At 45.7% G+C, this 27,817-nt stretch overlaps 1 protein-coding gene across 1 annotated transcript; it reads left to right on the forward strand.

The window, feature by feature from the left end:
• The first annotated feature begins 6,567 nt into the window (after positions 1 to 6,567).
• Positions 6,568 to 25,191, forward strand: FGF17 (fibroblast growth factor 17). The gene is made up of 5 exons (XM_030199641.1): positions 6,568 to 6,635; positions 6,756 to 6,792; positions 11,624 to 11,801; positions 17,494 to 17,600; positions 24,895 to 25,191. Exons 1-5 carry the CDS (start codon positions 6,604 to 6,606, stop codon positions 25,189 to 25,191), a joined length of 651 nt encoding a protein of 216 aa, XP_030055501.1. The 5' UTR covers positions 6,568 to 6,603.
• The last annotated feature ends 2,626 nt before the right edge of the window (positions 25,192 to 27,817 follow it).

The following is a 27,817-nucleotide window of genomic DNA, read 5'->3' on the forward strand; positions in this document are numbered from 1 at the left end:
GGGATGTTAATTCCCCACACTGTTCTGGCACTGTTTTTAGGGTGCTGCTTCAGAACAGTGCTGGGAATTGATCATTGGGGCCCTAGTGACTGGAATTCATCACCTCTTACTGAGCTGGACAATGTCTGGAAAAGCCTTTAGAGACCACATGAGGGAGAGAGGCAATACTTTCCCTAGAACAACCTCAGTTCTGCTGCTTTTCAACCAGGGGCGTAGCCAGACAACAGATTTTGGGTGGGCCTAGATAAGAAGTGGGTGGGCACCAAATGTTCTCCCCCCCCCCCCCCCCCCCCCCAAAAAAAAAAAAAATATCTCAGCTGGCAGGAAAATGCTTCTTTCCACCTTGGCAGTCTGCAACAAGCATTTGCTGAAAACAGTATGTGCAGGTGCCGGTATTGTGGAGAGTAGCATTTTCGTTACCATCAGGATCTCCACCAGCTATCACTAAACATGTGCTACTGTTGGGTGGGCCTGAGCCCTAAGTGGGTGGGCCATGGCCCACCCAGGCCCACCTGTGGCTAAGCCACTGTTTTCAACTGCTCCTCTCCTGTTTCTCCACCCTTTAGTGCTGTATTGACTGGTCTTGGAACTGAATATGTGTATGTGTTGGGGGGGGGGGGGGTGCAGGATGAAGCTTGTATTGCCTGTGATTTATCTAGTGCATTTGACCTTATCAGAAGCTCTTTCTTGGCTGCCTTGCTACTGTTGGCATCAGTGGCACTGTACCTGTTTGGTTCACCTCATTCTTAACCAATTGGACTTATGTTGTCAGAGATACTCAGTCCTTCCTAGGCTCCCCTCCCCATCCTCCTGATCCTTCACACCATCTCTCCAACCATTTCTCTATCCCTTACCCCTTTGTCCCTCTCACTTATTCGCTACAGGCTCATCCCCCCTCCCTCTCTCTAGAGATGCTTCTTTTCTTCTCCCTGTCTCTCACTGGAGGCTCTTCTCTTTCTTGCACCCTCTCCTCACTAGAGACCACCTACCCACTCACTTATGTTCTGTCCACCATTCTAACCCACTCCCACTCACTTATTTACTCCCAACCCACTAGAGACAGTTCCCTCCCTCCAGAGGGGTGTTCCCCTCTCCCTTCACATCCACTCCATCCCTGTATTTCTCCAAGCTCTTCTCTAACTCCTTTCAGTCCCTCTGGAGGCTTTTCTCTCCCTTTATTTGCATCTTAGTCCTTTCTTTCTTGCATCTACCCACCTACCTCTTTCTCTAATATTCAGTTTCCCTGCTTTTAATCCTTCTTGCCTCCAGCATCTATCAATCTGCTCATCCAGGTTCCACTGCACATGCCTTGAGTCCCTCCCCCTCCCAACCGGTCTGTCCTTTTAAATCAAGCTCAGTGGACCAGCTTAACTGGTCAGTGCTGCTGAATATCAGAACCAGTGGGGGCTTGGGCTTCCTCCAAAACTGCAACACCCATTCGTCGGCTACTGGGGTTGCCAAAGCCCCACACCAGCCAAACAGATTCGCTGCCAGCGCTGCCCCCCCTTCCTTCTCGTGTTGTTCAAGGACAGAGGAAGTCAGCGGTGTGCATCCAGCTGCTGATGCCAGGATTCCTCATGCATGCTCAGTTCACTCGAGAACTGAGCATACGCGAGGAGTCCTAGTGTCGGTGGCTGGAGGCAGGGCCGCCGAGAGATTGAGCTGGGACCGGGGCAGGGCCGCCGCCCTCCCAGGATCACTGCTCCCCCAGCCGCAACTACAATTACCTTTGCTGGCGGGGGTCCCCCCCCCCCCAGCAGAAAGGGTCTTCCTCCACCTTGGCAGGCAGTGCGTCAGAATGAAGAGCAGCGCTGGAAGAAGACCTCTTCTGCTGGCGGGGCCTGGGGGGGAGCCCCGCCAGCCAAACCAGAGGCTCTGGCCCTAAGTCCTGCTGTGTCTGCTCCTCCCCAGCCTCCAAGGGGGGCTTGGTGCTGGAGTTTTCTCTCTCCCTCCCCTCACAGCTCCTCTTAAGAAAATGGGTGCCGTGCTTGGGCAGGGGTGGGAGCAGGGTTTCAGTGCTGACTGGGAGAAGAGAAAGGAAAGGGGATAGGAATTGATATACCGCCTTTCTGTGGTTACGGTCAAAGCGATTTACATAACATGTGGCCCATTAGCTAAATTCTGTCCATTCAGACCCTGTTATTCAGTGCCAGTGCTCGGACATAGCCTGGCACTGAATATCAGAGCCTAATCCTGCCTTCAGCAGTCAGCGTTTAAAAAACCGCTTTCCACCACTGGTTGAATATATATTGATGATTATTTTTTGGCTGCTGTTAAAGCTTGGCTGTACTTTGCCATGTGTTTCCTACAGTTTAACCTTTCCTCATCCAGGTGAGATTTATGCCATCTCCTTTCCCATTTCCGTCCTCTGCACTTAAGAGTCTAAAGTTCCAGAAAGAACCATTGTAAGCATTTGTCAGTGGGGCATAAGACCTTTTTTAGTGGTGCAGTTTGTTCTAATATGTGCATATCTGCGCTATTATTTTTCTGTGCATAGCTCTAACTATGCAGAACTGTTACCCTCATGATCAAAAGCAAATGCCCGGCGCTAGAGGCTGTTAGCGCCATACTAGCGTCGGTGTTTGCTACCGCCCCATGATTAGAGCCCTCGAGCGCATGAAACAATGCGCTCGAGGGCTCTTTGCGTAAGCGATTCCCTTACATGGTCTGTAGCCCCGCCCAGCGCATCCCAGGATGCACTGGGTGGGGCTGGGTGCTGCCATTGTGCTGTGTCGTCAACCAAGAGGAGGGAGGCAGGCTGCGTCCCTCCTCTAACTAAGGTAGGGGGGCCGGGAGGGGGCTGTCCTTACGCTGGACCACCAGGGATCGCTCAGACAGCGCTGGGGGGGGGGAGTTGGGGTGGGAGGGGGTTTTGCCGGCAGCCACTAGACCACCAGGGACTAATTTCGGGGGGTTTGGGGGGGGGCTGGAGACCCACCGGATCTCCAGCCCTCCCTGAACCTGGGGGGGTGTTTGAAACAGCGCGGGGCTTTTGATCATGAGGGCCTGCGTGCGCATCTTCTAGCGTGCTTACCCAGGTTAGCGCACAAGTTCTGTATAGGGTCTATTTGCATACAATTTGGTTACTGTATAAGAGAGCAAAAATTTCGACAGCTTTAGGAAGCTGTGTGCTAAGCTGTCAGCACGGAGCTCCGACACAAGCTTGATGCATCGGCTTCCTGGGGTGTGCAGCTGCCCTTACAGGACCACCTATTTTTTTTTTTGCTTTTTTTTTTTGCAGTTTGTACAAGGAGTGCGCAGTGGTCTGAGGCAGCCAGTAATCAGCAAGGGGTCTTCTAGCTAAGCTTGAACTTCAAGACCCTGCTGCAGAGGAAGAATCTCAAGTAGGTGGAGCAATATCATTGTTAATAGAATCTTCTTTCTGGCCTCTAGGGAAAGGGAAGGGGGATGGAGGCGAGAGGAAGAAAAACTGTAGGAAACAGAGACATGGGGGGGGGGGGGGGGGGAAGAGAAAATTGAAAACCTCACTATACCAGACTCTGCATGCAGTGTAGCAGCGGAGAAACAGAAATGCATTTCTTCTTGCATTGTACGAAATACAAAGATGTCAGAGACACACGTTTCTCTAAGCTGAGAGAAAACAAACAAACAAACAAAAGACTTAACAAGGGGCAGCAAAATCTATTGTATCCTGCTTACCAGGCCAGAAACCAAACGGTACAGACCTGCACCAGAACCCCATAACGGTCTTCCATACTTTGTCATTATTACATTTTATAACTGGATGCTTTACTTTTGCAATACATTTACAAATAGACCAAGAAATTTCTTCAAATATGAATCGGAGAAAGCCTTTGCTTGAGGAAGGGGGTGGTGGCAAGAGAGAGGGAGGGATAAGGGGGAAACCCATGTGAGGGGGGGGGGTACCCAGGATTAGGGACAGGAAAATGAGCTGCAGAGTGTTAGGGGATGTTTTCAAATGCTATCACTTCCTAAGGCAAAGCTTTTCACAGAAAACTACGTAGGAAAGGAGAATACATAGTAACATAGTAGATGACGGCAGAAAAAGACCTGCACGGTCCATCCAGTCTGCCCAACAAGATAACTCATATGTGCTACTTTTTGTGTATACCCTACTTTGATTTGTACCTGTGCTCTTCAGGGCACAGACCGTATAAGTCTGCCCAGCACTATCCCCGCCTCCCAACCACCAGCCCCGCCTCCCACAACCGGCTCTGGCACAGACTGTATAAGTCTGCCCAGCACTATCCCTGCCTCCCACCACCGGCTCTGGCACAGACCGTATAAGTCTGCTCAGCACTATCCCTGCCTCCCAACCACCAGTCCCGCTTCCCACCACCGGCTCTGGCACAGACCGTATAAGTCTGCCCCGCCTCCCGATCTCCACTAAGCATTATTTGGAGTGAGATGTAGGAGAGAAGGGCGTTAGGGAGGTTTGTGGCTTGGGTTATTTCCTGGCTGTAACAAGGGTGATTAACTAGCAGGTGGGATCCAGTGTTGCCAGGTGGGCGGTTTTCCGCGACCCGCCGCGGGAAATTTTTGCCCGCGGCGGGTTGCGGTTTTTTGGGCTGCTTTTTGGGCTTCAGGGCGGTTTTTTGGGCGGCTTTTTCGGCCGCGAGGGGCGGGGTTAGTGACGTTTTTGGGCGGGTTAGTGACGTTTTGGGCGGGGTTAGTGACGTTTTGGGTGGGGGCCGATGATGTGGGAGGCGGGGCCGATGACGGGGGAGGCGGGACCGGTGACGGGGGAGGCGGGGCCGGTGACGGCGGGGTTGATGACGGCGGGGGCGGGGGTGATGACGCGGGGGTGGGGGTGTCAGGGGCGGGGTTTGAGTTTGGGCGGGTTTTGGGCGGTTTTTATGCTGGATTGGGTGGGAAAAAAATTTTCCACCTGGCAACACTGGTGGGATCACATAGGGTTATTTGCAATAAATCAGCTTTTATGAATAGGGGGTTGAGCTGGTCCTTCCCTCAGCAGCCCTAACTTCCAAGAGGGCTTCCTGCTCCAGATAGGAAAAAGGGATGGCAGAGAAAGTCTGAAGCTTCTGGCATTATCATAGAATACTGGCAGGAGAATTTACCTGGAAATTTCTTATGTGTGTCTGGGGGGGAGGGGTAGGTTGGAAGACTTGGAATAGAGTTCTGGGTTAGGTTTTGGTGTACATTGTTCATGGGTTGCACAAGAACGAATGTTAACTGTTTGTGTACCTTGAGAGGGCTGACCTGTAGGGAATGATTGAGGAATGTATGTATTTTCCTTATGTGGTTGCTGTGCTGTATCTATTTATCTGTCTAGTCCGCTGTGCTTCTCCACTGGTTGAATTGACAACTTTTGCATGAGAATATGTTATATTAGGGGTGGGCAACCACAGTCCTCAAGGGCCACAACCCAGTCAAGTTTTCAAGATTTCCACGATGAATATGCATGAAATTGATTTGCATGTACTGCTTCCATGCATGTCTCATGCATATTCATTGTGGAAATCTTGAAAGTCCGACTGGGTTGTGGCCTTTTAGGACTGTAGTTGCCCACCCCTGTGATATAGTGAGGGTTGCCCTCTGAATCTAGTCTAAGGGATGAGCTGAGCTGAGTCCTGGGTTTGCTCCCCTGTGCGCATTGCTCCCCTTGTGTGCAGGGTAGATCCAGAACTGGATCAGCATGTCTTCCTAAACCAAAGCCAGCCAGTAGTTCTATATGTAATACTAGTAGGAAGATTTTAATACTAGTAGGAAGATTTTTTTCAGGAAATGGTACAATACTGACCATTTGCTTCCAGGCTGTGCCCAGAAAACTGGTCCCAGCTCCGCTGTTGCTCAGCCACCTCCATTTATACACAGCAGCAAACTCTCCCCTTCTTGTGATCAAGGTGTGCTCTGATTAATGTTTACAGATGAGACCAGGGAGCAGAACTGGAGGGAAGAGATTGGGCTATTAGTCTCCTGCTGGAGTCAGTAAGCAGTGGGTTGCCTTCCCTGAATGGGGCAGCAGAGCAGCTTCAGGAGCCCACCCACACACCCTATCACCACTGCATGCAGGTGCCTCCTACGGTAATCTCCTTTCCCAGTGCTGAAGGAGGCAGAGAGAGCCACACAAACAGCTTCCAGGCAAAAAGCCATCTACAGTGGCAGTTTCCTCTTCAGGAAGGACTGTGGGGGGGGGGGGCATGCTGGAGGTTTGTGGACGAGGAGGGGGTATCTCTCTATCTCCCCATATGGGAGCTACTTGTCCTTGAGTTTTCTCTCTACAGAAAGAAGATATGAAAGACACTCAAGTGAGGGCGAGTGCTTTCAGAATATTTTTGGGGGGGTATGGGGAGGGAAGGGGGAGTTGATCTTGTGCCAGAGTTTGTTGGCTTCTCAGATTCTTCCCCTAATGTGGTGTGAGCTTCAAGGAGTTTGTGTCAGAAGAAAGGACAGCACCGATCTCCAAGCAGGACCTGCCTCACTCCTCACTGCACTAGAGCACAGCTCAGTACTACCGATCTTCTCTGGTGATTCATGTGCTGTAGGTACAACTTTCCCTTAGCCAAAAGAAATCTATTGGAAGGGCTGAGCAAGTCCTCACACCCTGCACCACAACTTGAACAGCAGAGGAAAGTTGGAAGGAGTTTTCACTCCAGCATCATGGGAGCTTCCCAAGTTCCCGTCACTTACCTGTAAGCATCTGTCAGGGTCTCTTCAGTTTTACTCACCTCTCACTGCAGCAGAAAAGGAACTAACCACATTTGTTCATGTCTTAAAGAAACCTTACTTCTGCCTCTTCTTTCTATATGCAGATGTGTGCAGGTTTTGCTGCTCTCGTGTCAAACCCAGGTACGTGTCCCCGATATGTAGTGTCTGTCCCTTCCTATGTAGTATGTGCATAGTGCACACAGAATAAGCATATGCTGTTTATACATGAGTGTGTGTGTGTGGGCATGTGCATGCGTGTGTATTATAATTATATATATATATATATACATGAGTGTGTGTGTGTGTGTGTGTGTGTGCACGTGTATGCATGTACATACATAGGCTACAGATTGTTTACACAGTGGGTGTAAATTATACGCCATGTGTGCTATATACTGACAGTGTCCTGTATCTGGCTATGGCGTGCAGGAGCAACCTGATAGAGTAAGGGGCTAAAAAGCTGGGAAGCAACAATTCAGATCTCCCTGTCACTCCCTTGTGATCTTCACCAAACTGTTTAACCCTCCTTGCCTGGGGAACAAACTTGGATGTTAAGTCCTCCAGAGACAGGAAAATATTTACTGTATCTGAAGGTAACTCACCTTGATCTACTACTGAAAAAAGGTCATGAACTAAATCCAAAAGCCTTTCCTTCCCTATATTTATAGATGCACAAGTACTTCTTAATATGTACATGGTGTGTGAGCATATATACATATATGGTTTCTATGTACTTAGATCTGATAAAGCTTTGGTGGTATATACAATAATAATAAACTGTAACTATATGATAGCTATATAATATAAACGGATATACAACAACATTCTCTATACTACACACCCAGATGGTATGTACCCCCACTCTATAGACAGTCTATAGCATACTCACATATACAGTTATACAGTCTGTGGAGATGTCTGTATGGGGTTATGCGGATTGTGAGGGGATGGAAAGCCACTGCCTTACTGAGCTCTGCAGTACTGGGAGTGTTTCTCTTCGACTGTGCTTGGCGATTAACACCAAAGAGATATTTTCCTGTTGAAATTCTTTTTCACTGATCACCATTAATTCTGATTTCACTCAGGGAAAAGCAGGGGCAATAACCAGAGACAGAGAGACTAATGGCCGGGGTAGGCTATAGAGTCCAGTGCAACTGGGGGACAGGCAGAGGCAATGCTCAGATACCGCTGGGAGGGGGGGGGGGGGGGGGTAGGGAAAGCTGGAGCAATATAAGCATGTTAGATACAGTTAAATTGAAAGACAAATGATAAGTTGTAATAGAAAGTCAAACACTCCAGGATATCTAGAAGAATAAAAATAGAAGATCAGTGAAAAAAAAAGAATGCAATTATTTTAAAATTGACTCAATTAAAACTTAGGCCGTCTGCAAAGCGTCTCAGTGGACAGCCCCTGAATAGGGTGATGGGTTGTGAAAGACAGCGTGGGCGGGGGGCAGATCCATGCTTCAGCTCCCAGGCGGGGAAGGGCTCTCAGGATCCCTGCACATGGAGAATGTGGCTGTGATTGCTGAGCCCTCCACTCACACTGCAAGGGTGGGGGTCCCTGTGACCTGGAACGGGCAGAGAATAGGAACAAAAAGACAGAGAATTAGGAAACGGATGCAAAGGTGCAAAGATCATTGAATAATTGTACTGAAGCCAGACAGTTCCCATCAGTAAAGAAACCAAACTATTCACGAGAAAGCAGAAGATATGCATCGTGATGTGATCTTACCTGGAGATGCACAGTGTATCCCAGACACTCCCTGTTCACCCTGCACACTCCCTACACACCACCCTGTTCCCCAACCATCCCTGTTACACCCTGCACCCCCATCCACGCTGCCACACCCTGTTTATTCCTCTCTGTAATGCATCCTGCACCATGCATATTCCCTGCCACAACCTATACTCTGTACACACTCTTTACTGCAGACCCTGGAAATCCACTGTTACAATCTGCACCCCATACTCTGAACATTCCCATTCCACGTTGCACACCACACACTCCTTGCTGGGCACCAATCCTACACCCCCTGCTGGACTCTAGACTCAGCACCCTCCCTCCCTACCAGCTATACCCTGCAGTCTACACACTCTCTGCTGTACCCTGTACCCTGCACCTTCCCCAATACAACCTGCACCTTGCAACCCATACACTCTCAGGTTCACCCTGTACCCTGCATCCTCCCTGCACCATCCTGTGCCCCACCCACCAGTGGCGTAGCCATAGGTGGGCCTGGGTGGGCACTTAGGGCTCAGACCCACCCAACAGTAGCACATGTTTAGCGGTAGCTGGTGGGGATACCAATCTCTGCCAGCTGATGGTAACGAAAACGCTGCTCTCCATGATAATGGCACCTGCACATTCTCAGTTTTTAGCGCATGCTTGCTACAGACTGCCAAGGTGGAAAGAAATGTTATCCCACCAGCTGAGATATATTTTTTTGGGTGGTGGAGAACACTTGGTGCCCACCCACTTCTTGCCTAGGCCCACCCAAAATCTGTTGTCTGGCTACGCCCCTGCCACCCACTCACTGTTACATCCTGCACCCTGTATGCACTGTTCTGCATCTTCATACTCCCTACTGCAGTGCATCCTGCATCTTGCATACTCCCTGTTATAACACTGCACCTTCCCTTGCACATTGGACCCCACATCCTCCCTGCACCCCACATACTCCATGTTGCACTTTGCAGACTATGCATTCCCTAATACAGCCTGCACACTCTCGACTATATACTGACCCCACACACTGTAAGGTGCACCTTGCATAGGTCCTGCTACACCACCCGCAATCCACACACTCAGTATTATATCCTGTGCTCTCAATGCTGAACACTGAACCCACACACTCTATGCTGCATCCCAGATACTCTTTACTACACCCAGCAACTCGCACATTCCTTGCTGCATTTTGGTCCCCTTTTACTAAGTTTCATAGGTGCCTATGCGCACCCAACGTGCGCCAAATTGGAGTTACTGCCCGGTGACCACGTGTCCCTTGCAGTAATTTCAGTTTTGGCATGCTCCTGCTATGCGTGTCTGATAAATTAGTATTTTCTGGCACGCATAGCGGATGTGCGCCAAGTGGCATCTGACATGCGTAGGTCATTACCCGCCCAAATTCTTTACTGCTAGGTCTATGGTTGGCAGTAAGGTCTCAGACCCAAAATGGACGCACGGCAATTTTGATTTTGCTGCGCGTCCATTTTTGGCAAAAATAAAATAGACCTTTTATACAGGTCCGCTGAAAAATGATTCTGCGCGCTTCCAAAACCTGCGCCTACACTGCCGCAGGCCATTTTTCAGCATGCCTTTGTAAAAGGACCCCTTTGTGTTTTTCATGAATATCTGTTGCTCTCTGCACCGTCCATGCGATATCTTACACCTTGCATTTCACATACTGTACTTCCTGCAAGAACCTGAACCCTGCAAATACCCTCTTTATGCAAACTCCCTGCTGCGTTCTTCTCACTACAGTCTGGAAATGTGCTACTACTTATTCATTTTTTTACTTTACAAATTTCTGTTTCATCAATCCAAATTCCAAAATCTAAGCAGAATACAATCATAAAAGTAAAATAAAAAAAACATACAGTAAATACACAAAACATAAACAGTGACATAAGTATTACCACACTGGGACAGACCAAAGGTCCATCAAGCCCAGCATCCTGTTTCCAACAGTGGCCAATCCAGGTCACAAATACCTGGCAAGATCCCAGAAAACTCAATACATTTTATGCTGCTTATCCCATAATAATACAATTCCGTAGTAACAGTGCAAGGCAAAACAAAAATAAAAACATCACTATATCCTACAAAATGAAAACTGACCCACAGCCTACAATATTTTAACAAATTTCGCTCTGTACTGAAAGCCTGTGAAAAGAAAACAGACTTCATCTTTTTATGAAACAGGCAATTATTTATTATTTATTTTTTATTTATTGGGATTTGTTAACTGCCTTTATGAAGAGATTCACCCAAGGCAATGTACAGTTGGTACAGTTTAACATAAAATTTACAATTTTGTTAACAGCATAACAATAGTAAAATAACCAAGAATAAACATAAATCCAATAAATGAGGTAAACTTGAAAACAGGAAATTGAAACCTAATAATAGAACTATTGTGAAACACTATCAACAATATACACATTTACCAACACTGGAATTTAAATACCAGAGATATAATACAATGTTAGCATAATACTAATGATTATAATTAATCTGGCTTAATTTTGAAGGCAAACTGTTCCACAAGATAGGACCAGCTATGACAGGCACCACCCTTAAACCCTGCATTCTGCCTGCTCCTACTGCACCTATACACTCTCTCTACTACGCCCTGTGTCCAGCCTACTCTTTTCTTGTACCCTGAACCCACACACTCCCTGCGACACTCTGTGCTCTACTGCACTCCCTGTACACCACAAGTTCCTTATATTACCTTCAACACCTCCTTGCCTACTCCTGACTGAAGCCACAAGACAGAGGAGAGGGCAGGTGAGTTTTAGGTGAGCTGTAAATTGTGTTTGGGGTGAGAGGGATGGGGAAAGAGGGTATGATTGGGTTGAGAAGGACAACAAGTGTATGATTGGGGTGAGGAGGAAATCATGGTCCTGGGTGTGAAAGAGGGTGTGGTTGGTGGTGGGTAGGGGGACATGGTCAAGAGGGGTGGGTGTTGTGTTTGGTTGGATTGTTGTCCTGGAGGTCACTAACAAGTCCTTGTGAAGTGACTGTCACAAAACTTCTTCCGGTCCCATCACTGCCCTTTTATTTTTATGACCTTAGACCAGCTCATGCCTGCCATAGCTGGTACTTATTTTATTTGGGTTTTTTTTTTTTAAGCGGAGGAGGTGTTTCTCTGATTATTTTTGGCCCTTCTCTCACCTCCATCCCTGTGTCCCACCTTCTAACCCTGCCGGAAACACAATGATTTTATTTTTCCCTTTGTAAACAAAGGGGGAGAATGAACCGTCTCCTAATTTTAACCAGTACGTGAGGGACCAGGGAACCATGAGTGACCAGCTGAGCCGACGTCAGATGCGCGAGTATCAGCTCTACAGTCGCACCAGTGGCAAACACGTCCAGGTCCATGGCAAGCGGGTCAGTGCCACTGCAGAGGATGGCAACAGATTCGGTAAGAAACAAATTACATTGAGACATAGCCCTGTTTTTTATGTTATAGTGTGAGTGAGAGAGGGTAGAGTGCAGGGTTGTGCTCACTTCTTCCTTAGGACCTCACCTAAAGTTGCCTCCACTGATTTTAAAATTCCTCCACTGGGATGGTTCCAGTGTTCCTTTCTGACTTCATGATTTATAGCCATCCAGCACTCAACTTGTTCCTCCTCTCTGCTCTATCCTTGGCACACTTGGAGAAATGCTTCTTCCTCTACCATCTGCATCAGCCTCCATCTTGCTCCTGAGAAAATGGTAAAAAATCATGGGATAGGAGGCAATGTCCTTCTCTGGATTAGGAACTGGTTATTGGACAGAAAACAAGGTAGGGTTAAATGGCCATTTTTCTCAATGGAGGAAGGTGAATAGTGGAGTGCCACAGGGATCTGTACTGGGACTGGTCCTATTTAATATATTTATAAATGATCTGGAAATTGGAATGACGAGTGAGGTGATTAAATTTGCAGATGACACAAAACTATTGAACTATTCAAAGTTGTCAAAACACAGGCAGATTGTGAAAAATTGCAGGAAGATGGGAAACTGGAAGACTGGGCATCCAAATGGCAGATGAAATTTAGACAAAATGCAAAGTGATGCACATTGGGAAGAATAATCCAAATCATCATTGCCTCCTGATGCTGGGGTCCACCTTAGGAGTCAGCCCCCAAGAAAAAGATCTAGATGTCATTGTAGACAATACACTGAACTCTTCTGCCCAGTGGCCAAAAAAGCAAACAGAATGCTAGGAATTGTCAGGAAAGGGATGCAAAATAAGACCAAGAATATTATAAAGCCTCTGTATCACTCCATGGTGCGACTTCACCTTCAGTATTGCATTTAATTCTGGTTGCCGTATCTCAAAGAAGAGCGACCAAAATGATAAAGCGGATGAAAGTCTTTCTATTTGAGGAAAGGCTAAAGAGGTTAGGACTCTTCAACTTGGAAAAGAGATGGCTGAGGGGGGATATGATTGAGGTCTACAAAATCCTGAGTGGAATAGAATGGGTGATTCGATTTTTCACTCTTTCAAAAAGTACAAAGACCAGGGGACACTCAATGAAATTACGTGGAAATACTCTGAAAACAAATAGGAGGAAATATTTTTTCACTCAAAGAATAGTTAAGCTCTGGAACTCATTGCCGGAGGATGTGGTAACAGCAGTTAGCATATCTGGGTTTTAAAAAGGTTTGGACAAGTTTCTGGAGGAAAAGTCTATAGTCTGTTATTGAGAAGGACATGTGGGAAGCCATGTCCTGGGATTGGTAGCATGGAATATTGCTACTAATTGAGTTTCTGCCAGGTACTTGTGACCTGGATTGGTCACTGTTTGAAGCAGGATGCTGGGCTAGATGTACCGTTGGTCTGACCCAGTATGGCTATTCTTATGTTCTTATGCCGCTTCTCTTCCCTCGGCCCGTATTTACTAAGCCACAGTAAAATGATGGATTTTTTGCACTATTTTACTTTACTTTATTGTACCACAGGTTAGCAAATCCTGTGATAAATTTACTTTTGTGTTGCCCAGCATGTTCCCTGCTGCAGCAACATAAAATTAGTGAGCCCTAAATAAGATCTGCTATTGTTTAATGGCAGGGCTAATGCTTATAAAACAAATACCGCCAACTTTGATCCCTTTTCAAGAACCTCCTACATCCTCAATCCCATTTCAATAATCCCTCACCCTCAATGCTGATGGGAGGCAGGAAAAATCCCACAGATGGGCATGGATGGGCAGAGACCTATCCACTTTGGGCTCAGGCCCATGCAGCAGCGGTGTATCTTTGTTTTGGTCAGCATAGGTCAGGGGCAAACTGGACCCCTGTGGTCCAACATCTCCCCCCCCCCCTCCAGTCTACTTTAATGCATGTCTTCATTTTAGGGATTTCTGGCAGCGGCATTGATTCACTCATGCTGCTGCTTAGTAAACCATGGTCCTTCCCTCTGACACATCCCACCCCTTCTGATGCAACTTCCTGTTACTGCATAGGCAGAACACGTCAGAGGGAATGTTCTGGGATGTGATACTGGAGGAAAAAAGAAATGCTGGACTGGGAGGGGTAGAGGGAAAGAGGGATGCAGGCCCACAGGAGGGAAGGATCAATGTAGGGGGCTGATGCTGGATCCGAGAATGGAAAGAAAGGGAATTAGCAGAAGAGAAACAGGAAAGCAAAAAAGAGAAACAGGGACCAACATGATGGAAAAATAAAATATCCAGACAGCAAAGGTAGAAAGAAATGTTTTATTTTGAAATGTTTAACTGGCATGGAAAATGCGCATGGCAGATGTCTTTGTATTGTGTTTGGTACAAAAGGAAATGCATTTCTGTTTTTTTTTCCCTCCAATGTTACACTATGGTGGTTATTTTAGAAGTTTGCCTGAAAACTGGCATTTAGACATCCATATTGTATGGATGTCCAAATCCCAATTTTACAAAGGCAGGATATGGATGACTAACACTGAAGTATGTCCATAAGTCATGGTCTGTGCATGTTCTGGGCAGGACTAGGAAGGGTCCAAAATATGGACTTCCAAATTCCAATCACAGATGGAGAATGAACGTCCATGTTCAAAAGGACGGACATCTGTATTCAGACCTAGTATTTGGTACATCCAGGTTACAGAAAGGTTCTCTGACTGAGCAGTTTTCCACTGAATAGAGATAAAAGAAGTCAGAGTAAGTATTTTTCAGTCCCTGGAGTGCTCACAATTTAAAACAAAGAAAAAGAAACAAAAATTACAAAGAGCTGCAGTGGGACTTGACCTGGCAACCTGTGAATCTCTGCATTGGCTCTTAGCTGGTTACTATAACCATTAGGTTATTCCTCTATAGGGATGTCTGTGTGACTGTTTTTTAATATGGACATTCTTCTGCTTCCACAAAGATGTCCATGTCCCTCATTCCCTCCCCCTCCCACACCCCCTTTGTTTATAATTTGGACTTCTCAGTTTGTAAAGGAATGTTCATGCTGGACATTTCCAGCACACGAATGTCAATTTCACATGTATTTTAGCTCTAAAATACGTGAGGTGGACATCCACATTTTGAGTTGGACATCCTTTCTAAAATGCCCCTTCTATTCCAGTTCAGTTTTTGTCTATATGGCCTGGAGAGGCTCCTGTTAGTTTAACTGGGCATTTTCAGCAGCACTTAACCAGCTAAGATAACCACATAAATAGAACTGTATAAAACACAGTCCTATCTTTGTGTGGGTCTTCATTTATTTATTACATTTGTATCCCACATTTTCCTACCTATTTGCAGGCTCAATGTGGCTTACATTATACCGTAGGCGTACGCCAAGCCGGTAATGAACAAATACAAAGTGGTATTATGGTAGAATAAGATGCATGTTTTACAGACACATTAGGGAATTGTAGAGAGGAGGGGTTGCGGTAGGTCCTTTTCTAGCTTTAGGTAATTGTGTTGCAGGGTTCAGTCATTTAGGTTATGTCAATAAGGTATGCTTTTTTTGAATAGGTAGGTTTTTAATGATTTCCTGAAGTTTAGATGGCCGTATATTGTTTTCACGGCTTTTGGTAGCGCATTCCACAGTTGCGTGCTTATGTAGGAAAAGCTGGTTGCATAAGTTGATTTGCATTTAAGTCCTTTGGAGCTTGTTAAGTCATGAATATTGCAGTTAAACAGCTATGTTTTTGCTTGCTCCATATACCTGGAAATTCAATGCCAGGGCCCAGATATGGCCCAGCATTTCATTTCCAGGTACAACGTCAACAGCACTGATCAGCAAAATGCTGATCACTGCTGGATGAATATCAGACCCCATATTTTTACAGTGAAACCTCGGTTTTCGTCGATAATTCATCCGAAAATTATCGACGAAAACCAAAACCGAGGAAACAAGAAAGTACAGGTGGTAGGAGAATCCAGCGTCGTTCTGATGGGAGGGGCTTAGAGCCAGCGCCCTTATTGCTCTTCTTGGCTGCAGTGAAACTCTGGCAGCTGTACTGTGTGAACGGTCCAGACCCTGCCAGCTGAAGACGAAATCTGAGGCGACAAACGAAAACCGAGACAAATTTTTGGATGAAAAAAACCACGAAAACCAAAAACGACGAACTCCGAAGGCGATGAAAACCAAGGTTTCACTGTATTTCTAATTTGTGATCCCTTGTTCTGTATTTGGTTATGGGTCTTTTGGTGTGTGGTAGTAATGGCAGGAGGGGAGATTGGGGGGAAGATCCTCCTTAATTTCTGCCTGGGTCAGCCCTGACCCTTGCTGCAGTTAGTTGGCCGGTATCCCCATGCTCCAAAAGCTGAGAACCTCCTCTGAAGGCAGCCAGAACTCTCTTCTACCAAACTCAACAGTTCGTGACAGTGTCCCTGAGCTGCCAATGTCAACACCCCTCACATGCATGAAAACTGAGCATTGCGGAACGCTGGCATTGGTAACTCGGGAATACTGCTGCTGACCGCCAAACTTGGTAAAAGGGAGTTCTAGACATCTTTAGAGGAGGTCTTCTGTTCATGGGACTTGGTGATACCAGTCAGATAAGGTATTATATTTTGAATTGGGGGTAGGACACCAAGAGGCAGAGAACAAGGGGAGGGAGAGTGGAGAGAACATTTCATGGACTTAGATCCACCAAAAATTGGCTGTCTGGTTATCCTATTTGGCAGGCTGATCCCCTAGCAGTAGTATCACGATGCTACCACTAGGGAGCTGAGACTGCCATTTTAAGATAGGGAGCTGCTGAGGCAGGAACACCTGGGGATTGCTTTTGCCCCCTGCCATCTATCAGGGAAGGTGAAAGTGATAAGGGGGTTCAGGAGGGTTGTTGAAAGGAGGTCAAGGGTGTGGAGAGGTTATTGAAAGAGAATTTGGGATACAGGGTGGAAATTATGGAAGGAGGATAAATATATAAGTACATAAGTATTATTGTACTGGGACAGATCAAAGGTCAATCAAACATAGTATCCTGTTTCCAACAGTGGCCAAACCAGGTCCAAAGTACCTGGCAGGATCCCAAAAGAGTTCAAACAGATTTTATGCTACTTATCCCAGGAATAAGCAGTGGATTTTCCCCAAGTCCACCTTGGTTTATGGACTTTTCTTCCAGGAACTTGTGCAATCCTATTTTAAACCCTGCTACACTGACCACTTTTATCACATTTTCTAGAGTTGGCTGGGTACTGTTTGAAAGAAATGGCCTCTTTTAAGTTGCTCCCAGGAAGAAAGATAATAACACTTCTTGAGGTTTTGTTATCTTTCCATTAACACAAGCTGTACTTGCATAATTATGAGCTGCTTTGCTTGAATTAGCATGCTTTATTATAATGTGCAATAAAAACAATCTATATTAAGCTGTATTATTAGCATGCAATATTGCACAAATAGCATGCAATATTGCCTTAACCCAGCTTAATTAACAGATTCCTTAGATGGATAAATTCTCAGTCTTCAGTTTCCAGGCTTTCCCTTCTCTGTGCAATGCCACACACCCTATAGTTATATCTCTACTTACTGGTACCTAGGATCCATGAAATAGGTCATGTCTGTACATAGACCAGTTGAAAAATATCATGATTGTACATGCTAGCACACAAAGCCAATGAAAAAACCATTTGTATGTATTGCAACACACAGAATCAGTGAAAATACTTTTTCTCCTTCTCTTTGCTTTGATTTCCTAGCAAAGCTAATTGTGGAGACAGACACTTTTGGAAGCCGCGTCAGGATCAAGGGGGCTGAGAGTGAGAAATACATCTGTATGAGCAAGAAGGGAAAGCTGATTGGAAAAGTGAGTTGCATGCATGCACTTCCATATGCAAAGGCACAAACACACCTGCACTCACGCACATCATATTTATTTATTGAGATTCACCCTATGCAGTGAACATAGTAACATAGTAACATAGTAGATGATGGCAGAAAAAGACCTGCATGATCCATCCAGTTGCCCAACAAGATAAACTCATATGTGCTACTTGTTGTGTATACCTTACCTTGATTTGTACCTGTCCTTTTCAGGGCACAGACTGTGTAAGTCTGCCCAGCACTAGCCCCGCCTCCCAAACCACCAGTCCCGCCTCCCACCACCGGCTCTGGCACTGACTGTATAAGTCTGCCCAGCACTATCCCCGCCTCCCGCCACCGGCTGAACAGCAGGTGTAACTGGATACAGGCAACTTACATGGTAGTAATAGCATAACTATAATAAAACGATCAAGTGTCAGCATGATGCACACAAATAAATAAAACTAGAATAGTAAGGTAAAGATGGAAATAGGTAAATGAAAATTAAATTCTGATAACAGCAACAATATGATATCAGACATGCCAAGTTACCCAGTTCCAGGCTGGAGACTTTTTATCCAGTCTTGGTTTTGAACTTAAATCCCAAAGCAGTGTGGAATTTGTAGTGCCTGATCCTGCCTACTAAATCAGTCCCATAATGCACCAAATGAGGTGGTCAGAAATGCAAGACTGCCTCCTAATCTTCAGCCTGGAGCTGGGTAACTTACACTGTCAGTAGCATAGATATCAAAACAGCACAGTAGAACATTCATACAAATGAAACATCTTAAATAGGCAACAGGAGAAACATGTGCATTTGGGACATGTAGAACTGTCGAGTTACCCAGTTCCAGGAGTGAGACTTTTATCAGTCTTGATTTTAAACTTATATTCCAAAGCAGTGTGGGATTTGTAGTCCCTGATTCTACCCATTGAAATCAGTGCTGTAGGTTTCACAGTGCATCAGGATAAGGGTGTCAGAAATCCAGGACTGCCTTAAAATCTCCCTCCTGGAACAGGGTAATTTAGAAACTCTGGTCATAGACAGACAATAAGATGGGTAAACAAAGACTTTGGGAGAAATAAAAGTGGGTGGCTGGACTGAAGGTAAAATTGATTAAAAACCAAAGCAGATACGTGGATGAAAAAAATAATATTTATTAAAAATAGGTGGAAATAAAATGAGAAAGCCCGACACAGGCCGTGTTTCACCCAACTGGGCTGCATCAGGGGCTACAAAACAAACAATTGCATACACATTAATAATTTAAAATTAAAAATGTAATCTCAGCTAATAACACTGAACACCATGAAAAGACATATACATTAAAATAAGTTAAATATCATAAAGAAATCATAAATATATGCACTGATTATACAAATCATATGTACATATATACCACAATATAATAACACTTTTGTCATAAAATACCTTAAATATGAATTAGTAACATATTATAATAATTGTAAAAAATGTTTTAAACATTAATAATAATAATTGCCTCATGTGAAATACTTAATATAATAATTATAATTTCAAATAATTAATTATTATAATTATAGTATTAAATAGCATGTATATTATTAGTTAAAAGATCGTTTAGACGTGCGGACGGGGCAGAGAGACATGGGCAGAGAAGTGGCTATTAGATTGTAAGCTCTTTGAGCAGGGACTGTCTTTCTTCTATGTTTGTGCAGCGCTGCGTACGCCTTGTAGCGCTATAGAAATGCTAAATAGTAGTAGCAGTAGTTACGAACTTACGAACCCTTCAGTGAAGCCACGGAGTCAGCTTCAGAACGTTGGAGGTGCTTTTTATTATAGTAGATTTTTTCTTAACCTTCAGCTTTGAATGATATCTTTATTTAAGTGTGTAAATAATAACAATATATCAGTGAAAGCAATTTGCATGTTCCACCCCTGCAATTTTCTCTAATTTGGGTACAATTGTTGCCTACTTACATACTGATATATTATATTACAGTTTGCAGTTTTTGGTCTCCTGTGCTTACAGTTTATTCCAGTTTTAAATAATAGCCCTTTTCCTTTATCTTCCCAACAGTTTATTCCAGAAAAATTATCCTTCATCTCCACAAACTCTGGGGGGGGGGGGGGGGGTTCTCTCACATAAATCAGTCTCACTACAAAGGTTGCTTGGAAGAACGTTTCAGACTCCTTTCACAGATCTAACCAGCTTTACTTCTTTGACCCTATGGATGGCCAGTATATGGTCATCCTGTGAACACAAACTAAGGCCTGGTTTATACATCCAAATCCTTGCTCATAGATAATCAAGGACACGTGTGCCTGAGGTTTAAAAGTCAGCAGTACAACTTTATATTTAATGAGATATCTGATAGGCTGACTATGTAACTGGGTCAAAACAAGCAGACATGGTGAAATCTCATGAAATCTTCCACCAAAAGGGTGCCACTATTCTGGACTTGTTGTAATCTCTGGATCTCTTTCTGAGTAACCCCACCAGAAAAGTGTTGCAATAGGCCAAGCATGACAATATCAATGTACAAGTGACTGCCACCAAATTTTCCTGAGCCAAATGCCACTGAAGTTGGTGAATCATCCTCAAAACACAAAATCAACTATCTTTGAAATATACTGTTTTAATTGAAAAAAGGGGTCCATCCACACTCCCAAGTTGTGCCCAAAATCTCTAAAAGACACTCAAAAACTGTCACACAACCACCATGGATGGTACTGGGACCTTATAAATAAACCACTGAAGTTTGGTTTTGTCAACAATAACCTGCAGACGTAAATCCAAAAACCATCCCTTAATCAATTTCAGTTGTTCGACCACCATCTTATCCTCCGGCACCTCATCTGAACATTATCTGCATATATATATAGAAGTGCATACCATCCTCTAGCATCCATCAGGACAAAGAAATAAATACAGTGACAACACCAGACCTGGGGGTAGCCATATGTAAGTGAGCATGCTAGAACCAGTACAAAGAGTATAAGACATGAATAAATGGAACCCAGAGGCAGAGCCAGTACAAACATTTTCTGCCCCCTGCTTTTTCTTTTTACTTTGAGCTTGCTTTAGTTGTGAGCAGGGCCGGTCTTAGGCAGGGGCGACAGGGGTGGTTGTACAAGGCCTCACGCTCCTCGGGGCCCTGCATCTCTGGCACATCAGTCCTCCTGTCTCGGAACACCTCCCTGCTCCGTACCTTAATGTACATCCACATAGAGAACATCAGGCAGCGGCAGCGATTTTCATATCCTGTCAACTGCCAAGCCCAGAGCCTCCTCGCTGCTGTGTCCCGCCCCCTTTTGATGTCACTTCCTACTTCTGCAAGGGCGGGATGTAGCAGGAAGGAGGATCTGGACTCAGCAGCTGGCGGGATATGAAAATTGCTGTCGCTCTCTACTGAAATGTGGTGGATGCATACCAAGGTATAGGGTTAGGTGAAGTTCCGAGAGCTCTAAACCTCCTTTTAAACTGATAAATTATGGCTTATGGTGGCACGGGCAGGGGAACCCACTGAACTGGTCTGCACAGGGCTCTGCAATTGCTAACACTGGCCCTGGTTGTCAGGGTGAGAAGAGGGCTCGCCTTAGGACCTGTTGGAGCCAGATGGTCTGTCAGTTAAGGTGGGGATGGGGAGGCAGCTGAATAGTAGTGTCTCTGGACAGAATCTGTGATGGCAATGTGGGGAGGGGTTCAAGCCAACCACTATATCACAACCCTTCCTTTTGCCTTTAAATTAACTATAAGAGACAGTACAAAAGAAATGTCCCAAGGGCCTTCTATGCATAATCAGCCATCCAGTAAAGTTACAGTTACAACTGACAGCATCAATCAATTAATCCTATAGGAGTGTAAAATCTCAATTCTGTACAGGATTAGAGAGAATCTCAGTGTAAAACCTGCACTATGGTGCTAGGATATGGCCTATTACAACTCACCATACAAAAATAAAATTCAAATTGTATTGTCAACTCAGGAACAGTAAAACTCTCCTTCTGTTACCAGACACTGCAAAACAACACAAAACCCTGCAGAAAGATATGCAGAACTTATACAACAAATTTACTATAACAGTACTAACTGCTAGAATTAGAACTGCAACAACCCTACCTATTAAAAGACAGCCTTGTAAATATTATACCATGCCCAGGGCACCAGTATGCTTACTATTGGGAACATAGAACCAACAGGACTGCTATTGATCCTTAGACCCAGTTAGGATTTATCCTTCATTCTCCCCTCTAATTCTCAGTCTCCCACTGTCTCTCAACATCCTACTCTCACCATCACCTACTACCTACTTATTGCCATTCTCTGATCTCACCCCCTCCTGAATCATCATCTACCTCCCTCTGACTCTCATTCCATCACCAGCTCTAGCTCCTACCCTGTTATTCAATCCTCCCTGACATCCAACCCCTTATCTCTACCTCTGCCCAGCTTTCCTTGATCTCCTTTTGCCACCTCTCCAATCTCATTCCTACTGTAGTCTCTCATCCCAATTTTCACAGTCTCCTGTCCCTTTAAACTCTCTATCAATCCCTTACTAGCTCCTCCAAATCCTTCAGACCATATCTCCACCCCTCCTTTCAGACACTCTTCCCCTCTTTGTATCCTCTCTCTCCATTTCTAAAGCCTCTTTCCTCTTCACGCTCACCCACTTTTGAAACTATAAGGGATAAGAGATGGGACTTAATGCATATCACCTTTCTGTGGTTACACAGAGGCAGAGGCGCTGCATGGGCCCGGTAGGAGGGGGGCCTGGTGGAGGGGGGGAATGGCGGTGACGACCCCAGGAGGGGGCAGAGGGGGCTGGGCACAGGGCGGAGGATGTCGGGAGGCGGGGCTGGGAAAGAGACAGGAAGGGAGGGGGGCCGGGGCAGCCTTAAAAGTTAGTTTGATTTTTATTTTGGTTTTGGTTTTGAAGGTGGGGGGGGGGAGCGGGGAGCAGCGGCGAATTCAGGCGGGGGCAAGGCCGTCCGTGAAGGACGCTCCTGATGCGCGCCTTTGCCCCCTCCCGATCCTTTTTTGTTGTTAGTTTCATTTTTATTTTAGGCAGAGGGAAGCGGGGAGCTCACTTTTCTTTTTAAACATGATTTTTATGGTGCAGAGGCCAGCAGGGAGATGACAGCTCAGACCTTAACGACAGGTCTGAGCTCACGTTAAATTTCTGATGGTAAGTGATTCGTTGCTATCGTCGGTATGGTTAGTGCATTCCGAATTGTCAACATTTCAATGGTAGTTTCTCCTTTGCATTCCGGTTTCGTTAGCTGCTAGCTTCATCGGAAAATGGCCTTTGATGCATGCTACGGTTGAAAATTTCTTAGTTAAGGGTCAGTAAAGGGTCATTAAAAGGGTCATTAAGGTTTAGTGCATCTGGCCCTCAATGCATATCACCTTTCTGTGGTTACAATCAAAGTGGTTTACATATTATGTTTAGGTACTTACTTTGTACCTGGGGCAATGGAGGTTAAGTGAATTGCACAGAGTCACAAGGAACCTCTTTTTGCTCCCTCTCTCAGGACACTTTTTTGCCCTTCCTCCACCACAGTCTCCGCTCCTTCCCCTGTAAAAAACCCAACTGTTTGTGGGGTCTGCAGAATATATTTAGGAAGCCCAGTGCTCAATGTTTTTTTCCTATTTTTGATCTATTGGAAAATGCTTAGTACATAGTGTATTCATGTCTCAGTGGAATGATTAAAAAAGAAATCAGACGGGACTGGGAGATTTCAGGAAGGGACTGGACTTTTTTTTTTAAGCTGTGTTTCAGTATATGCTTTATTTAAATAAGTCATTCATGAATTACCAAGAAAAAAGTTTACAGTATTAGATGCTTTAAAGTAGCATCATGTCTAATAGGTTTTTCCAATATTAAGGGGCCCTTTTATTAAGCTCGCTAAAAAGTGGCCTGCACTTTGACTAGCGTGTGGATTTCCCATGTGCTGAGGCCACTTTTAACACAGCTTTAAAATGGCTGCATTTCTATTTCCCCCTTTACCCTGGGATTCTATATATCACACCAAGATTTAGAGTGGAAATTGAATCATTTTCCATAACAATGCAATAACTTAATTAGTTAACAAGCTAATCAGCACAGATAATTGGATGTTAACAACCAATTACCAGCACTAATTGGCATTAATTAGAATTTACACGTACTACTTGCTAAGTGTATTTTGTAGGGTAGGCTGGCTCTTTCTAAACAACAATTAAGGTCTTTATTGAAAAGCACCAAACGAGTCATTTGATGCGTGCCGAGGCCCCCCTTTACTGCAGCAGGTAAAAGGCTGGGGTTTTTTTTTCTTTTAAAGGAAATGGTCCTGCGCTAATCACAGGGATTGACACGTAGCCACTTCCAGGGAGAGCTTCCAGGGAGAGCCCTTACCGCCACCTATTTAGGTGATGGTAAGGGCTCCTGTGCTAACCCAGCGTTAAATGGGCAGTGTGTGGTGCTGCCGGGTAAGTCCCAGCGCTACAAAAATACAAAATATTTTTGTAGCGCTGGAAATGGCCTGCACTGGGGGTGAGAACTACCACCAGGCTCCTGTGCTTGGCACATGGGAAGCCCTTTGTAAAATGCCCCCTAAGTCCAGTGTAAAAAATCAACGCAGCCTTGCCACTGGAGGATGCCTAGAGTAGTGGTTCCTAGGGACGCATCTAGCCAGTCTGTTTTTGGGATATTTATTTATTTGCTGCATTTGTATCCCACATTTTCCCACCTATTTGCAGGCTCAATGTGGCTTACATTATGCCGCAGTGGCGATCGCCATTAACGGAATGAGAAGTTCAGATTATTGATACAATTGAGGTACATAAAAATAACAGAAAAATGGGGAGTAAATAAATAAACAATTGATATCAGGTATATGAGAGCAAGGACAAGGTATAACATACAATAATAATAATGTGATTAAAGTAACCTAATAATAATAATAATAATATTCGCAATGAATATGCATAAGAGATCTGCATGCATTGCCTCCATTGTATGCAGGGCTTTTTTTTTGAGAGGGTACTTGAGGGTACTGAGTACGCACCTTTTCCATTGTCTGCTAAAATTGACCCATGGACCCCAAGTTTTAATGAAAGAGCTCAGGTTCTACACACCAACTCTGCCTTGTCATAGATTCTGTGACTGGTTGCAAGGGACCTGGCTATTGTGGCGTGGGTCCCTCAGTGATCACCCCACCCCTGAAGGTGGCCTAGCCTTTGAGTACCGCCACCTTTGTTTGCTAGAAAAAAATGCACTGGGTGTATGTTTCCTTCTCCATTAATAGAAAGTATTTTGCATCTCCCTCAATCCAGCCCAGTGGCAGGAGCAAGGACTGCGTCTTCACAGAGATTGTGTTGGAGAACAACTATACGGCCTTCCAGAATGCCCGCCATGGTAGCTGGTATATGGCATTCACCCGCCGGGGCCGGCCACGCAAGGCATCACGGAGCCAACGGAACCAGCGGGAGGCGCACTTCATCAAACGCCTTTACCGGGGCCACCTGTCCTTCCCCAACAACGCGGAGGAACAGAAGCACTTCGAGGTTGTGGCATTCTCTCCAACCAGGCCGACAAGGCGTGCTCAGAACCCACGGCCCCCCAAAACATAACCCTACCCCCACTCCTGACAGATGTAAATAAGAACAATGAGATGGTTTAAAAGAGATGATCTATTTTTATATTTTAATTAAAGTAGAAAACAATGAACTTGTAAAGAAAACCTTGTACATAACATAAAAATAAGATGTCCTTTGTTAAGTGGCTCCTCTTCATGTTTTTCTGTTATTTCATTTTTTAGTTACATTTGTACCCTGTGCTTTTCCCACTCATGACAGGCTCAATGCGGCTTAGATATACAGGTACTTATTTTGTACCTGGGGCAATGGAGGGTTAAGTGACTTGCTCAGAGTCACAAGGAGCTGTGCCTGAAGTGGGAATCAAACTCAGTTCCTCAGGACCAGAGTCCACCACCCTAACCACTAGGCCACTCCTCCACTCATTTTAAACTTGGGCTCACTTTTATAAAAGTTGTCTTTCAGTTGTAGTCTGAACTATTCCCTCCAGCTCCTCCAGAGCTAACCCTTGAACACCATTACCTTACAGTTCATAAGAAAGATAAGCTATGTTAGACCAATAGTCCATGAAAGGGGGATTTGGATTTAGCTCACACTAAGGGACCTTTTTGCAAAGCTGCAGCAAAACGTGGCTTTTAACACAGATCTTTTTTGCTGTGGCTGGAAAATGGACGATTATCCATTTTCTGAATTAATGGCCATGTGGTAATGTTGCCAATAGCATGCGGCCATTAACAAAAATTAGCACGTGAGCCCTTACCGCCACCTATTTTGTAGGCGGTAAAGGCCTACAACGGAGAGGGTCAAAGCACACAGCAAAGCAATCCAGAAAAGCACAAAGGGTTCTCAAGAAAAGATACAAGTGTGCTCTATTTGTGACCCGACACGGGCCGTGTTTCGGCGTAAAACAACACCTGCCTCAGGGGTCAATTCAACTAATATAAACTGTTGCTTAAAAGGTAATACTCAGAGAATTATCAATCCGCAAACATTGACTTAATGAGATACAAACTGCCTCATTAAGTCGCTATTTCGCCATTCTAAAAGCAGATTGATAACTCTCTGAGTATTACCTTTTAAGCAACAGCTTATATTAATTGTGCTGTCCTGTTGAATTGAGGCAGGTGTTGTTTTACACCGAAACACGGCCCGTGTCGGGTCACAAATAAAGCACTCTTGTACCTTTTCTTGAGAGCCTTTTCTGCTTGTTTTCTGGGTAGGCAGTAAAGGCTCAATCCTGCACTAATCATTTAGCGTATGGCAATGTTACTGTGCTGATTAGCGCAGACATGCCCCCGCTGCCAAAAAATAAAATGTATTTTTTTTAGCACCTGGGTAGTGTGCACTTGTACACCTTACTACGGGATGCCACCAGGGGCATAGCTACGTGGGGCCACAGGGCATGGGCCCCCACAGACTACGCCCTGGCCCCCTCTACATTTGACACCCCCCCCCCCCGCTGCCCGCCCCGCCACTGCATCAGGTACCTTGTTTGCTGGCGGGGGTTCCCAAACCCCGCCAGCCAAAGAGTCTTCTTCAGCGCCGGTCGACTCCGGCACCTTCGTTGTATGATCATCTGTTTCTGACGCCTTACATCCTGCACCGTGCATGTAGCCCCGTGCAGGATGTAAGGCGTCAGAAACAGATGATCACACAACAAAGGCGCCGGAGTCGACCGACGCTGAAGAAGACTGTTTGGCTGGCGGGGATTGGGGACCCCGCCAGCAAACAAGGTACCTGATGCGGGGGCGAGTAGGCAGCGGTGGGGGGGGGGGGGTTGCGGTTGTGGCGGCGGGGGGTCCAAAGTGGCAGGGGGGGTCGGCGGTGGAGGGAGGCGGCTAAACAGTGCCCCCCCACCACCTCAGGCTCTGGCCCCCCCCTCCCGCCGAGGTCTGGCTACACCCCTGGATGCCACAGCATACCCCATGGTATACCATTTTAAGCTGTGATAAGTACGCATTAGTGTTTAGTGCAGCTTGCTAAAAGGGTCTCTAAGTTTGCCAGCTTTCACTCGATAGGGTTGATTCTTTCCTGAGTTTACTCCGTTGCATGCAGGCATTCGTAGTTCTGATTTCCCCATTGCATTCACTGAGAAAAGCATGTCTGTAAGTCTCTGCATGCGAATGTGGACCCAGTAGTTCAAGATAAGTTACATTCAGGTACAGTAGGTATTTTCCTCTCCTGGAGAGCTTACAGTCCTAGGGATCCTTTTCCTAAAGTGCATTTAGTCCTAATGGCACTGGATCACTTGTGGGGGCAAGGGGAGGGAAAGATGCTGGACTAGGGTTACCATATGTCCGGTTTTACCAGGACATGTCCTCTTTTTGAGGACTCTTTGGGATGTCTGGGTGGGTTTTTCCAGCCTGCCCGTTTGTCTGGTTTGTGGGCAAGTGGGCAGGCTGGCCAACTGGTGCTGGCGCTGGAAGGCTTCAGGGTGTCCTCCCCTACCTTATCGTGCCCTGGTGGCCTAGTGGCCTCTTCGGGGGGAGGAAAGGACCCCACTCTTTCTGTCCGGCGACGCCACTGCCTGCGCTGCTTCTAAATGGCTGCCAAGACTTCAAGTGGCGGCCTCGAGAGACTTTCGCAGAAGTCTTGCAAGGTCACCGCTTGAAGTCTTGGCAGCCATTTTGAAGCGGTGCCGGCAGCGAGCGGGCAGCAGCAT

Source organism: Microcaecilia unicolor, chromosome 4 (assembly GCF_901765095.1).
Source record: "Microcaecilia unicolor chromosome 4, aMicUni1.1, whole genome shotgun sequence".
NCBI classification, from domain to species: domain Eukaryota; kingdom Metazoa; phylum Chordata; class Amphibia; order Gymnophiona; family Siphonopidae; genus Microcaecilia; species Microcaecilia unicolor.

Excerpts from the sequence above, each read along its gene's own strand:
- FGF17 (XM_030199641.1), top strand. The coding sequence starts at position 6,604 with ATGGGAGCTTCCCAAGTTCCCGTCACTTACCT. Across the intron at positions 6,636-6,755 it reads CAAGTTCCCGTCACTTACCT|ATGTGTGCAGGTTTTGCTGC; the intron begins GTAAGCATCTGT and ends TTCTATATGCAG. Across the intron at positions 11,802-17,493 it reads AGAGGATGGCAACAGATTCG|CAAAGCTAATTGTGGAGACA; the intron begins GTAAGAAACAAA and ends TTGATTTCCTAG.